This window comes from Lolium rigidum, chromosome 1 (genome assembly GCF_022539505.1).
Source record: "Lolium rigidum isolate FL_2022 chromosome 1, APGP_CSIRO_Lrig_0.1, whole genome shotgun sequence".
Taxonomy (NCBI): domain Eukaryota; kingdom Viridiplantae; phylum Streptophyta; class Magnoliopsida; order Poales; family Poaceae; genus Lolium; species Lolium rigidum.
In genome coordinates this window covers 71,789,378-71,804,114 of record NC_061508.1, presented here as the reverse complement: position 1 = coordinate 71,804,114, position 14,737 = coordinate 71,789,378, and the positions used below count along the sequence as shown (strand labels likewise).

At 42.1% G+C, this 14,737-nt stretch overlaps 1 protein-coding gene across 1 annotated transcript; it reads left to right on the top strand.

The window, feature by feature from the left end:
- Window positions 1-852: 852 nt before the first annotated feature.
- On the top strand, window positions 853-2,545 carry LOC124647095 (SUPPRESSOR OF GAMMA RESPONSE 1-like). Its single transcript, XM_047187084.1, has 4 exons — window positions 853-874; window positions 949-1,481; window positions 1,654-2,028; window positions 2,124-2,545. The coding sequence occupies exons 1-4, from the start codon at window positions 853-855 to the stop codon at window positions 2,175-2,177; spliced, it is 984 nt and encodes a 327-aa protein (XP_047043040.1). The 3' UTR covers window positions 2,178-2,545.
- Window positions 2,546-14,737: the final 12,192 nt, after the last annotated feature.

Here is a 14,737-nt window from a genome sequence, read left to right as displayed (position 1 = left end):
TTATGGAGATTTTTGTTCATATATTGATTCATGTTAAGGCATTCACTTTGTCCTAAATCCGGAACAGAGTCTTTTTGTTACAGTTTACTATTTTGTGAATTTCTGTGATTCTTGTGTTCCAGATCAAGTGTTATGTGAATGTGTTGGTCCTAATGTTTTTTTAGTTTCATTTGCAGAAACTTTTAGAATTACTTGTCATTATTAATTAGTAATGTCCAGTAGAAGGTTCTAATGTGTCATATAGCTGCAAGCATCTGATGAATTAATGTTTCGCTGCAGGTTGTGCACCAGTGGCCTGGTTTGCCAAAAGGTGTAAAATTTGATCCTACTGACCAGGAATTGCTTTGGCATTTGCTTGCAAAACATAATAAATCAGGTGCTGAACCTCACCCATTCATCGATGAATTCATTCCAACAGTTGAGGAAGATGATGGTATCTGCTACACCCACCCACAGAAACTTCCAGGTTCCTCTTCAATTTAAAACTTCAAAGTACCCAGGTAACCCTGGGGGAAAAAGTAGATATCTCGTATACAGTAAAAGAATACACGTTTCCCTTTTTCCGTCATCATGTGTCTACAGTTTGTAGCTTCTACCAACTGCTTTCCTCTGTTACATTTTTGCTGTATGGTCTTTTTAGTCAAATCCAAGGTCTGGTAGTTTCTACTAAATCTAGCAGTATCGCCTCTTCTTCTACTGATATCTATTCCCTTAATACTATGCCACTCAGCTACATTTTACAACTGTACTATGACTGCATGCATCTCTGAACTGGTTCAGATACGACATTCCACTCCCTTTCGTGAAACAGAATCTTCACTTTCTGTTTTGTAAGTGGTGTTTTGTAAAAGTATGTCAAAGAAAGAATCAGTGTGCTCTTGAGAAATTTACTCTTTTTACTCTGTTTTCTTGCTCTGTGATATTGTTGAATCGACCTCATCGTTTCAGGTGTAAAACAAGATGGAAGTGTATCACATTTCTTCCACAGAACATTTAAAGCCTATAACACGGGGACTAGGAAGCGTCGAAAGATAAACACTGACAATCTTGCTGATGTTCGCTGGCACAAGACGGGCAAGACGAAGCCAGTAATAGTTGATGGAAAGCATGCTGGCTGTAAGAAAATAATGGTGCTGTATGTGAGTACTGTGAAGGGTGGTAAGCCCAAGAAGACCAACTGGGTGATGCATCAGTACCATCTAGGCACTGGGGAGGATGAGAAGAATGGGGAATATGTTGTCTCCAAATTATTTTTTCAGCAGCAATTTAAACTTGAAGAAACAAATGCACAGGAGTTAACCAATACAGATGCTTTGGAAACTATAGTTGCTGAAGCAGATCTACCCGACCTCCCTGAACCAACCATGGAAGAAGATGATGACGAACATATTAGTAGTATTACTAACCAAGAGGTTCTTCATAATAATGAATATAACACCGACCGGGAAGCTCTTCATAGCAACGAACATAATGCTTATCAGGTAGTTGCACATTCATATTCACTTTATTTCTGTTTTCTGTAACTTCTCATTATCTATATGTGCACCGTATGTTCCTATTCAAATTGGCTTAGTTAAGAGAATATATGAAGTTAGTTACGGGTAACTGAATAAAGAAGCCAATAGATGTAATTTTTCTTGAATTGATATGCAGGAGAACGAGAATTGTGAAATAAATATGGAAGAAAAAGCTGCTGAAGAGAATGCTGCCTATCCCTCTGAAAAACCCGAGGATGGAGATAATCCCTCATCACAAGATCCAAATTTGTGGGAGGGGGACTCGCAGTTTCTGTTAGATTCTCAGCAGCTAGCAGAAAACTTAGCGATTTGTGACGAGTTCCTTCAGAGCCAGACCTCATGTGGCGATGGAGATGAGCCAGGTACGATCAAGCCTCGCCTGGCTGTTTATGCCCAGTTGCCAGTAGAGGACTTGAAGAAGGATCTGGAGGAATACAAGGACTTGGGCCCTTCTGATAATGCTGCTAATCTTGAACTTGACAACACATCTGAATTTCGATTGAGCCAACTCGTACGACTTTGATACCTTTAACCCTCACCCATCATGTGATATGTTCAGTTTTTTCCTTCCCACCCTTTGTTTGCTAACATGTGCCTTACTTCCAGGAATTCTCACAGGACAGCTTTACGGCATGGCCTGGTGGCAAGTTGGTTGATTGACGTAGCTCCAATGCGCTGACAGCGCTTGGCACTATGTGCAGGAAGAAACATCTGAAGCCTTTTAGAGTGATGCACAGCAAGCACCATCAACCGTAGTTTCAGCCACGTGGTGAGGTGGTTATTTTGTATCAGTGAATCTGAGATGTAACATAAACCGTGGCTCATTGAGTCAGCCTGTTGATGAACTTTCTGGCATCCATATGAACTGTAAATTATAAGAAAGGCCAACAGGATGATTGCTCAGCGCTAGGACTAGCTTTGGTCTATCCCCCCAAAAAAGGACTAGCTTTGGTCTAGCAGCATGTGTATGTAAATGTTCAGAATTAACTGCATAATTAGCAACGATATCTAAAGTACAGTTGAGCTTTTCTTCAGTTGTATTGTATATGCTGAATTTGATCACTCCAGTGATGTTGGTGTTAGTAAACGTTAGCCGGCAGTGATGTTACCGCTTATTAAATGTCAAATCATTTTCATGTCCTGGATTCCTTGATGAAGGTATAGTGAGAATTTCCTGGATTTATCTCCAATCATTATAAAGCATGAATTATTGGAACTCTTCGGGGAGCTCCATGCGGGTCAACTGGATTTGTTTCGTATAAATTTTGGTGAGATTATTCTTACCAAAAATCAATGATGCGGAACGTATTCAACAGTTCAGACCTATATGTCTGCTTAATGTGTCTTTAAAATCTTTACCAAAGTCGCTATGGTTAGACTTAATTCAGTGGCAGATCATGTTGTACGTCCGTTCCAGACTGCGTTCATGCAAGGGAGACACGTCATAGATAGTGTTGTCACTTTGCATGAAACAGTCCATGAGATGCATCGGAAAAAACTGGATGGTGTTATTCTCAGATCGACTTTGAGAAAGCTTATGATAAAGTTAAATGGTCTTTTTTCCAACAAACACGCAGGATGAAAGGTTTTTCAGATGAGTGTCGTGCTCTTATAAATAACTTTGTTTTCGGTTGAAGTGTGGCTATTAAAGTCAATGATGATATTGGTCGTTACTTCCAGACGAAAAAAGGTTTGAGGCAAGGTGATCCCCTTTCTCCAATGTTATTTAACATTGTGGCGGATATACTTGCTAATATAATTGAGCGTACGAAGGTTGATGGTCGGATTGAAGGGGTAGTACCTCATCTTGTGGATGGTGGATTATCTATCCTTCAGTATGCCGATGACACAATTCTTTTTATGGAACACGACTTGGAAAAAGCTCTAAATCTGAAGTTAATTCTAACGACATTCGAGCAATTGTCGGGTCTCAAAATTAATTTCCATAAAAGCCAATTGTTCTTTTTAGGTGAGGCCAATGACGATACCAACCTTTATGCCGACTTGTTCGGATGCGATCTTGGCTCCTTTCCGATCAACTATCTTGGTATTCTGATTCATTATCGGAGACTGACGTTGGCGGAGTGGAAACTCGTCGAGGAAAGACTTCAAAAGCGTTTAAGTAGTTGGAAAGGAAAACTGCTGTCCCTTGGGGGGCAGATTAGTGCTCATAAATGCAGTACTTACGACTATGGTACTCTATATGATATCTTTCTTCCATCTACCCAAAAAAATCTTGAAAATATTAGATTATCTACGTTCAACCTTCTTTTGGCAAGGGGACAGCGAGAAGAAGAAATATTGGTTAACTAAATGGAGTGTTGTATTCCGTCCAAAAGATCAAGGTGGACTTGGTGTTCATGATCTTGAAGTAAAGAACAGGACTTTGCTAGGAAAATGGCTGGCCAGGTTATTAACTGAGGATGGTATATGGCAACAACTTTTAAGGAGAAAGTATGTGGCCTCAAAAGCGTTATCTCAGGTATTTTGGAAACCTGGAGACTCTCACTTTTGGGCTGGCATTATGGCAGCTAAGAAGCATTTTTTCCCTTTTGGTTCGTTCTCCATAAGGAATGGGGTGGAGATTAGATTCTGGGAAGATACATGGTTGGGAACAACAACTCTTCGAAAACAATATCCAGCTTTGTACAGTATTGCTCGCTATAAGGGAGATACCTTGCAGAAGGTTATGGAAACTTCTCCTCCCTCCATGATGTTCAGGCGTGATCTAATTGGCTCCCGATTGATTAGTTGGAATGAATTGTTACAGAGGTTAGCTTCAATACAATTATCTGAGGGGACTGATGAATTCCGATGGAGCCTCACCAAGAACGGTGTTTTCTCGGTTAATTCATTGTATAGGACGCTTACCATTCCTAGTCAACCGGTTATCAACAATAAGTACATTTGGAAGATGAAGATACCACTGAAAACGAAAGTTTTTGCATGGTACCTTCGTCGCGGTGTGATTTTAATCAAAGACAATCTTGTTAAACGCAACTGGCACGGTTGTAAGAAATGTGTTTTCTATCATCAAGATGAGACAATAAAACATTTTTTTCAACTGTAGGTTTGCTAGATCTATATGGTCAATTGTTTAGATGAGTTCTACCTTATACCCGTCTCGTAGCGTTGCAAATATATTTGGTAATTGGCTAAATGGGGTAGATACTAGGTACAAAATGCTTATCAGAGGTTGGCGCGATTGCAGTCATATGGACGCTATGGCTATGTAGAAATGACAAGATATTCAATAACAAGAATTCTTCTCTCATGCAGGTCATTTACCGATGTACGGCTTTGCTCCGTTCATGGTCGCCACTTCAGCTCTTGGAGGACCGAGACATCTTTGTGGAGGTGTCTACATGGTTGGAGAACACGGCCAAGGAGTTTATTTCCCGACATGGGTGGCTGCATATTAGGCGGATTGAAGCCAATGCAGCATAGTCTAGTTTGGCTCCTTCGATCGATCTTTTATATTTTTGTTTAGACTTGATACTTGAACGGCTGTGTGCATCTTAGTTATGCAGAGGCTGGACGTAATGCTTGAATATTTTAAGTAATGAAACACCCTTTATCGAGAAAATGCCTATTTTAACAAGGTGAGGCGCCTGAGGCGTCAAATTTGATTCAACTTATGGTAAGGATGGAAATGGCCTTGTCTCCCGCAAAGCCAGATGGGCACACGAAACTTTGATCGCTCTAACTAATATGGAGATGGAGATTAAAAGTTCTCTCATCCTCGTTCACCACCTCAGGTGAAAACCTAGATCTAGCTTTTGAAGCCGGATCGGAAGGCGACGACATTGTCACTACTTTATTGGAGAGGCGCTGTCCTTAGAGCTTTGACTCACAGCTAGAGCGCGAGCCTGTGACACTCGCATTGGTTCTACCTAGCAGAATTTTTTTTTTGCGAATTGGACAAAAATTACAACGAGATTCTTGAGAAGCCCTTCTTCTTCAACCTCTAGACCGTGTCAACGGCGTGCCGCAGCTGCAGCTCCTCCCTGAGTCAGCATGACGTTGTTGGTTGCGGATGGGAAGTTGTCGAACGGGTCGAAAAGACCACATCCATCCCGGAGACGAAGAAGTAGGATGAACTGCCGATGAAGCTCCTTGACGATCTGAAGATCTGCACAACCAGACGAAATCCTTGAAGACCACACCACACCCACAAGGTTCTCGACGTCGCCACCGAGATAGGGTTGAAGCCGGGGAAACATTATTGCATGAGGCGCCGTGTCAACACCCGGATTTTTAAGTCCAGATGCCTATTATGCCATTCATCGCAATCCCAGGAATATTGTTTTTGCGAGACATAATAGATTGATATCACAACACATCATTCATTACATCACATAATTGTCTTACATAGAAGGATCACATGATCCAGTCTTAATACCTCATAGTGGATCTAGAGATCCTATTACAAAACACATAGCGGAAGCGAAGTAACTGGTTGCGGTCCATTTATTCCACAGGCAACTGTTGACGTCAGGAGTGATCCTAGTTGTCGTAGACGTCCTGCTGTCCATCTTCCTCGTGCTGCTGTTCTCCTTCATAGTCTGGCCATTTGAATAGCCAGGGACAAAGCCATGAGTACTTTAAAGTACTCGCAAACTAATACTAATGTAAGCACTATCAACTATAGTAAGGGGGTGCTAAGCTCTAAGTTTATTTGCATAAAGCCAATTTTATTTCATAAGCATTTAGTAAAAAGCCTCTTCATTTGCTAACTAACTCAAGTGGGAACATTAGTGTCATTCCCACAACTCTGTTGTGATTCAAGTCAAAGTCACCATTTCAAGTTCAAATCACAGGTCACCCTTCACATGTCACATTTTTGAAAATGGTCTGATGACGGAACAGTATGGCCTTTCCAATCGTCCGTAACCGGGGACACGGCTATTCGAATAGTTCTACACTCTACAGAGGTCGTACACTTGTGCCACAATATTTGCAATAATCCGTCAGGGTTAACTGGCCCTGATTTATCATACTCCGTATGCGGACTACCAACCATAACCTTTCACTTATATACTCTAGTACAGGCACCTCTCCCCATGAGCTTGGCCTCCCGAGTGAAAACCAACCTGTTAACCCGGGAACTGCACGGAGGCTTGGGCCGGACAATTCACCTCATTCACGTCATATCACATCATTTCTTTTGTAGAGGCAGCCCTCGGCATAACCCCGATGACGCTTGTTTAGAGGGAACCCATACTAAAGCACATAAATTTCTAGTTAAGCCCTTACCCATGTCGGGTATTGTGGGGGTACTTGCAAAATTGGAATGGTATCGCATCCGAACCCAACCATCAGTTTTTGTAAAGTTCACCATGTCATTCACAAGTCACATTCACCTTCAAAATCTTTCAATAGAATGACTCATCATTCCAAGGTTTTCAAAGTCATTTCATTTCACAAGTTCCCATCTAGAGTAGTCAATTTTATTTGTTAGCACTAGCAACTAATCATGAGGGGTGCTAACTAGCTTTGATTGTTCTAGGCTAACTTTGATACTCTTGTAGTACTCTATCTCTAGACCAGAGTTAACTATAAAAGCAAGTTATAATAATCAAAGTAAAAGCTTGTAAGAATAAAACTTGGGATGGGATCATGAAGCATAAAGTAATTGGTGAGTGTGCCTTGCTCTAGTAGAGCTTTACACTTTGCAAGAATATTAGCTTGCATTAATAATAGCTTGCCTTGGTTGGAGTAGTGATCAAAGTTCTCTTCTTCTTCAAAGTAGACCTCCTCCTCCTCGGTGTACTCCTCGGTACTAGCGTCTAAATACGAGTACAATACACACAATTACCACACAAGGCCTAAGTACTAGACTAAGCACACACATAAATTACCCTTACTAAGCTATCAATCAACATGCTTATTAGGTGAGTTGATTTAATTTTATTCTTAAGAAAAATAATTTCCTCTTGTTATAAATATTAATTAGAGTTTCTATTTATTTCTTGAGAGAAAATAATTTCCTCTCATTAAATATTATTAAGATTTAATTTCCTTCATGAATAAGATGTGACCTAGGTTGACTTAAGTCAACCTCTTCACACTTATCACTTAAGAAAATGATTTAAATGAGGTGAGCACCTCATACCATTTTACTAACACATTGCAATGATTTAATATCATCAACTAATTTAATATGAGTTTTACTTGACCATGGTCTCTACCTCATTTTGATTTGTTCATGACAAGATTTAAATGAGAGAAATACTCCCATAAGATTTATTAATAGTTTTGGACAATATCTTTGACTAGAAATAGCCATAAAGTCCTTTAATTAAACTAGGCCATGATCATTCAAGGTAAGCATGGCATATTTTTGCAGAAACAATTAGTGTAAGTGAAATGTGAATTATAGGAGTTGGAATCAACTCAAAAGCATTTTTGGTTGATTTTTAAGAATTAATCTAAGGCAGAAAAGTCCCTGCCTTGTTATTTTTATCACATTATTTCTACAAACAATTCAAGGGTGAGACCAGTGTAGTATTGTAGATAATTTATCAAGGTTTCCAAATATATAAAATTTATTCAATTTGGTTTGGTAGATTTTATTCTATTTAATTTTCAAAACAGCATCTGAGAAACAATAATTAAATTCGAAATTCCTTTGTTTGAATTTTGTGGGCTTGGCGGGAAAATAAACGGGCCAGAGAAGGAACGAGGGAAGTGGGCCGGCCCAGCTAGCGCTGCTCACGCCGCGGGCCGCCTGACAGGGCTACCCCACCTGTCAGGGCGCTTAAAGCGCCGAAGCGGTGCGCGAAGCATGAGCCGTTGGATTAGAACTAGATCGAGCGGCGCAGGAGGGTCGTCGTCTCCGGCGAGAACCAGGGTTACGGGCGGCGGCAGTGGGGGGTCGGAGAGTCACCTGGGCTCCGGCGAGGCTGGTCGTCGATGTAGGGTGACGTTGCGGACGATGAGGAAGCGACTGGTACAGACGGCGGCTCGAATGGTGGTCGGATTGGATGGCTTCCTTCTCAGCACCGCCGCGGGCTCCGGCGAGAAATTTGACGGCTGCGGGCGGCAATGTGGAGGGGCAGGAGGTCGAGAGGGCTCAGAAGAGAGTGGGGAGTGGAGAGGTGTGAAGAGATCATCCAGGGGATGCCTCCTTTTATAGGCTCGCGAGGTGACCGTGGAGGTGCGGGCAGGTCATGGTCGACGACGGTGGTACAGGGGCGGAGAGGTCCTGGTGATGACGCGGGTGAGTAGGCGACGTCCTGGCGGTCACGTCAAGCGTCAGCGTGTTGAAAATGGTGGCCCGTGGCGCTCGTCATCGTCCTCGCGTCCTCGTGCCCGTGGCGGATGGCGTCGACGGTGTCGTCGTCTACAGGGCGCGTGAGAGCCGCGTGGCGGTGTCCGGGAGGCTGGCCGGTGTCGGGGGAGCCGGTGGGTGAGAGGAGAGGGCGTGAGGTGGTCGGAAGCGACGGGGTGTGAGCGTGTACTGGCGTACCCGTGGCCAAGCCGGTGCGCGCGCTGGCGAGCTCGATGGTGGTGACCACGTCACGTTCCAGGCGCTGCGAATCGTTTACTGGCCAGAGACCATGTCTAGCCAGTACAGGGAGATGAGGTGAGACTATGTGACAAGAGCAGAGGAAGAGAGAAGGACCAGAGGCAGGTTTGACATTGGGGTGAGCATGACATGCTCGACATGGTCATGTCCTTGAAGCTTTCCTGTATGAACAATGGTCTCTGAGGCTTGGCTTTGTTCCCTGGGTGTAAGGAGGAGCTGGTGGTGACATAGGCTTGATGGTGGAGGCTCAAACATGCTGGATAATAGCATGTAGGGAGTTGGTAGGTTTGTGCACCAAAGGTGCTTGATAAAATGGCCGCAAGAACTCGAATTTTGAATTTTGGCACCAAATTTTATGGGAGTGATTAATACACAAAATGTGATGTAGTGGTGGTGTTGGTGGGTCAAGGGGAGTAGATTGGTGAAAAACCAAAATGGGAATGATCTTCTCTTTGTTTCAACGTTGCCACTTGTCACTTTCATACTGGTCAACCTAGTCAACACTGGCCCTGGTGGTCAACATGAAAGTTACTCACCTTGACATGGTCTTGGATGACATGGCTTTGGTTTACCAAGTTTAGTTTGAAGAAAAGTCAAAACCAGGGGTTAAAGTGGGGAACATTTTATAATGTGGCCAAATGACCATTAGTGCATGTGAGCTCATATTTCATTCAAATTTGATTTGATTTGAGTTTCTTTGATTCTAAAATTCATATTATGGGTTTAGTAACCAAACACAACCAATGGTGCAAGCCATAATGGTCTAGGTTCAAGATTTGTAAAAATGGCCATACCCACATATGTGTATTGGAAAATCTTCTTATTTTCTATTTGATTTGGTTTTTCTTGATCTCCTTGAGGTGGTTGAGGTTTAATATGTCATAAGAAAACAATCCAAGCAATGGAAACAAGTTTGATGGTCTTTGGCTCACATTGGTATTTTTGGCCATATGCACATATGTGCATTTCATCTTTTTATTTCATTTTCTTTATCTATGATCAAAGGTCATGGTTTATGGTTGCTTTAGTGTTAGTTTGGGTTTAGTAAGGTTTTCAAACCATTTGGGTAAGGTAGAGGTGCTTAGGTCAAGTTTTGGAAAAATTGGCTATGTGCCACATATGCTCCTATGCATAGGTTTGATTTCTTTTTATTTTCTTTGGTTTCAACTTGGAATTGGTTTGAGAATTATTAGATAAGGTTTATGAAGGTTTTCCAATCCTCTACATGAAGTGGAAAGGTCTAGGGTAAGGTTGTATAAAAATATCCATAGGCACATATACCTTTTTCTTATTTAATTCCCTTTTATTTTATTTTAACTAGGATGATGGAAAGAGGGGTGAGGTTTAGGGTTTAGTGGAGTATCACAATGGTTCACCTCTATTTTGCAAAGTAAGAATGGCATTAGTCAATATTTGCATGCTAGAGTTATATGCCCACATATTTTATTTTCTTTTAGTTCCTTCTTATTTGATACTATTTTATTATGAGAAGGTTAGGGTTTAGGATTTTGGAATTAGGTTTAATGCCATAAATAAACATCATGGCAATATCACAACATATAAGCATGCTCACTATGTACCAAACTTAATTTAATAAAAGTTTTTGTTGGTTCTCATTTTTGGAAAAAGGAAATTCATTTTCTCTTTGTTTTTAAATTTTTGGGATGTTACAAACCCTTCCCCCTTAAACAAATCTCGTCCCGAGATTTTAAGAAAAGTTAGGTTCCTAATAGAGGTTGAGCATTTTATTCACAGGAGGACATACTTGGCATGGTCTGGGGTGCTTCCTGATCTTCAGTGGCAGTCATGTGGTAGAGACGGCCGTTGTTGTTGATCTGATTCCTCCTTCCGGCAAAGCGGCGCTGTTGCTGAGCAGGTGCTGCGGTATTGGCGGCAATCCTGGCAAGCTTCTTGGGGCACTCATTGGAGTAGTGACCCACCGCTCCGCATTCGTAGCAGTTGACTGTGGACTTGTCTTTGGGGTTGACGGGGACAGCGTTACTTCCAGTCCTCGGGGCAGTATTGGGGTTGTTGTTGTTTCCTTTGTTGTTACTGTTGTTGTTGTGGTGGTTGTTGTTGTTGTTGTGGTTGTTGCCTCCGGGCTTCGGGGGTCCTCCGTTGTTGTTGGTGTAGTTGGGGCGATAATTCTGAGCAGGGGGTTTATTGTATCTTGGGGTGAATCCTCCAGAGGAGTTGTTGCGGTACTTCTGGGTATGGTGGGGTCCACTTTGGTTCATCATCCGGCGCTTGCGGTTCTCGTTGGCTTGATGTAGCTTTCCTTCCATCTGTATGGCTGAGTCCACAAGGGCTTCGAGGTCAGTGAACGGAATGTTCACTAACACAGTTTGCATCTCGTCGTGTAGTCCGTTCAGAAATCTTTCCTTCCTCTTTTCATTGGTATCTGTCTCATCCGGGGCGTACCTTGACAGTGTAAGAAACTTGTCGCGGTATTCTACCACGACATCCTTCCTTGTTTGAGTTCGCGGAACTCGTCTCTCATCTTCTTGATCAGTCCTTGGGGCACATGGTATTTGCTGAACTTCAGCTTGAAGTCTTCCCAGTTCATCATTTGTCCAGCATTCATTGCGCGGGCACTTGTCCACCAGGATCTTGCAGGTCCTGACAGATAGTGGGTGGCAAACAGTACTTTCTCTGCGGCTTCTACTCCCGCAACTTCTAGGTTGTTCTCCATTGTCTGGAGCCAGTCATCTGCGTCAAGTGGCTCTTCAGTTTTGCTAAACATCGGAGGGTTGGTGTTCTGAAAATTCTTCAGCTTTGATCCTGGGTGATCATGGTTTCCGTGGCCTTGATTGTTCTGAGCTATCTGTTGCAGTGCAGCAAGGTTGGCTTGTCGTTCAGCTCTCGCGGCTTCGCGATCTTCCATCATCATCTGGAGCATCCGCATCATTGCGTCTTGGTTGCGGTTTGGTGGGGCCATCTGAAGATTGAGATAGATGATAAGAGAAGAGGGAAATTTCTAGGGTTTATTTGAGTTAAAGTTCACAAAGTTTTCAAAACTTGAGTAGTGTTGAGGGGGTAAAAACCAACAACACTTTTTCATTCATACCAAGCATCACACATTACAAATCTAACACACCGTTGGTTTGAAGAACCATTCATTGCTCTACGATACAAGGGGGATCCTGATACAAACTCACACCTACGATAGTGCCCTAATAATACTACTCTTCAGGGGGAATTCTTCGTCTTCACTGTTGAGGTGCTTGGCGAAGGGCGAGGGCGTTGTCCAAATCCCTGCGGGTTTTGTACTGCCTGAAGTCCTGAGGGGCTTTATAGGGGTTCATCTCTGGTTGTGGTGAGGGCATGGTCATCGGTCTTCCCATGGAGTCGTGTCTTGGGTAGTAGATGAAGCGAGTGTTCTTGATCTTGTCCTCATTTTGTCCACACAGACGGGAAATTGCTTCTTGCATAGCTTTGTCTAGTCCTTCCTTCCAGGTGTTTCCCGTTACAGAAAACCATATGGTTTCCCATACCGGGGCTTCAAGCTTTCTTCCTAGATCAGCAGAAACTTCCCACCGAGGTGGTCCTCCCAACTGATTATTGAAGGATGTTCCGAAGAACTCAGGGTACGGGTGTCCTAGATATTCCACTAGTTGCTTCAAATCCTTTTCGAACTTCAGTTCTCCTCCATGACCAAGCTGATAGCATTTCCATTGGTATTCCATCTGTGAGAAATTTAAGATGAGTAAGTTAGAGAAGTGATCAAGTGTGCAAACTTTTATGTAGGATTATAAGGAAAAGTGGAGGATGGATCTCTTATTTTGGAAAAGATCTCAAGGATAAGAGTGAGAATAAGTTTTCATAAATATTTACTTCATTTGTTTTTGAAACTACATTTTTTTCAGGACGTCCATTCTAACTAGGGTCTCCTAAGGTCAACAATGGCTCTGATACCAACTTGTCAACACCCGGATTTTTAAGTCCAGATGCCTATTATGCCATTCATCGCAATCCCAGGAATATTGTTTTTGCGAGACATAATAGATTGATATCACAACACATCATTCATTACATCACATAATTGTCTTACATAGAAGGATCACATGATCCAGTCTTAATACCTCATAGTGGATCTAGAGATCCTATTACAAAACACATAGCGGAAGCGAAGTAACGGTTGCGGTCCATTTATTCCACAGGCAACTGTTGACGTCAGGAGTGATCCTAGTTGTCGTAGACGTCCTGCTGTCCATCTTCCTCGTGCTGCTGTTTCTCCTTCATAGTCTGGCCATTTGAATAGCCAGGGACAAAGCCATGAGTACTTTAAAGTACTCGCAAACTAATACTAATGTAAGCACTATCAACTAGAGTAAGGGGGTGCTAAGCTCTAAGTTTATTTGCATAAAGCCAATTTTATTTCATAAGCATTTAGTAAAAAGCCTCTTCATTTGCTAACTAACTCAAGTGGGAACATTAGTGTCATTCCCACAACTCTGTTGTGATTCAAGTCAAAGTCACCATTTCAAGTTCAAATCACAGGTCACCCTTCACATGTCACATTTTTGAAAATGGTCTGATGACGGAACAGTATGGCCTTTCCAATCGTCCGTAACCGGGGACACGGCTATTCGAATAGTTCTACACTCTGCAGAGGTCGTACACTTGTGCCACAATATTTGCAATAATCCGTCGGGGTTAAGCGGCCCTGATTTATCATACTCCGTATGCGGACTACCAACCATAACCTTTCACTTATATACTCTAGTACGGGCACCTCTCCCCATGAGCTTGGCCTCCCGGTGAAAACCAACCTGTTAACCGGGAACTGCACAGGGCTTGGGCCGGACAATTCACCTCATTCACGTCATATCACATCATTTCTTTTGTAGAGGCAGCCCTCGGCATAACCCCGATGACGCTTGTTTAGAGGGAACCCATACTAAAGCACATAAATTTCTAGTTAAGCCCTTACCCATGTCGGGTATTGTGGGGGTACTTGCAAAATTGGAATGGTATCGCATCCGAACCCAACCATCGGTTTTTGTAAAGTTCACCATGTCATTCACAAGTCACATTCACCTTCAAAATCTTTCAATAGAATGACTCATCATTCCAAGGTTTTCAAAGTCATTTCATTTCACAAGTTCCCATCTAGAGTAGTCAATTTTATTTGTTAGCACTAGCAACTAATCATGAGGGGTGCTAACTAGCTTTGATTGTTCTAGGCTAACTTTGATACTCTTGTAGTACTCTATCTCTAGACCAGAGTTAACTATAAAAGCAAGTTATAATAATCAAAGTAAAAGCTTGTAAGAATAAAACTTGGGATGGGATCATGAAGCATAAAGTAATTGGTGAGTGTGCCTTGCTCTAGTAGAGCTTTACACTTTGCAAGAATATTAGCTTGCATTAATAATAGCTTGCCTTGGTTGGAGTAGTGATCAAAGTTCTCTTCTTCTTCAAAGTAGACCTCCTCCTCCTCGGTGTACTCCTCGGTACTAGCGTCTAAATACGAGTACAATACACACAATTACCACACAAGGCCTAAGTACTAGACTAAGCACACACATAAATTACCCTTACTAAGCTATCAATCAACATGCTTATTAGGTGAGTTGATTTAATTTTATTCTTAAGAAAAATAATTTCCTCTTGTTATAAATATTAATTAGAGTTTCTATTTATTTCTTGAGAGAAAATAATTTCCTCTCATTAAATATTATTAAGA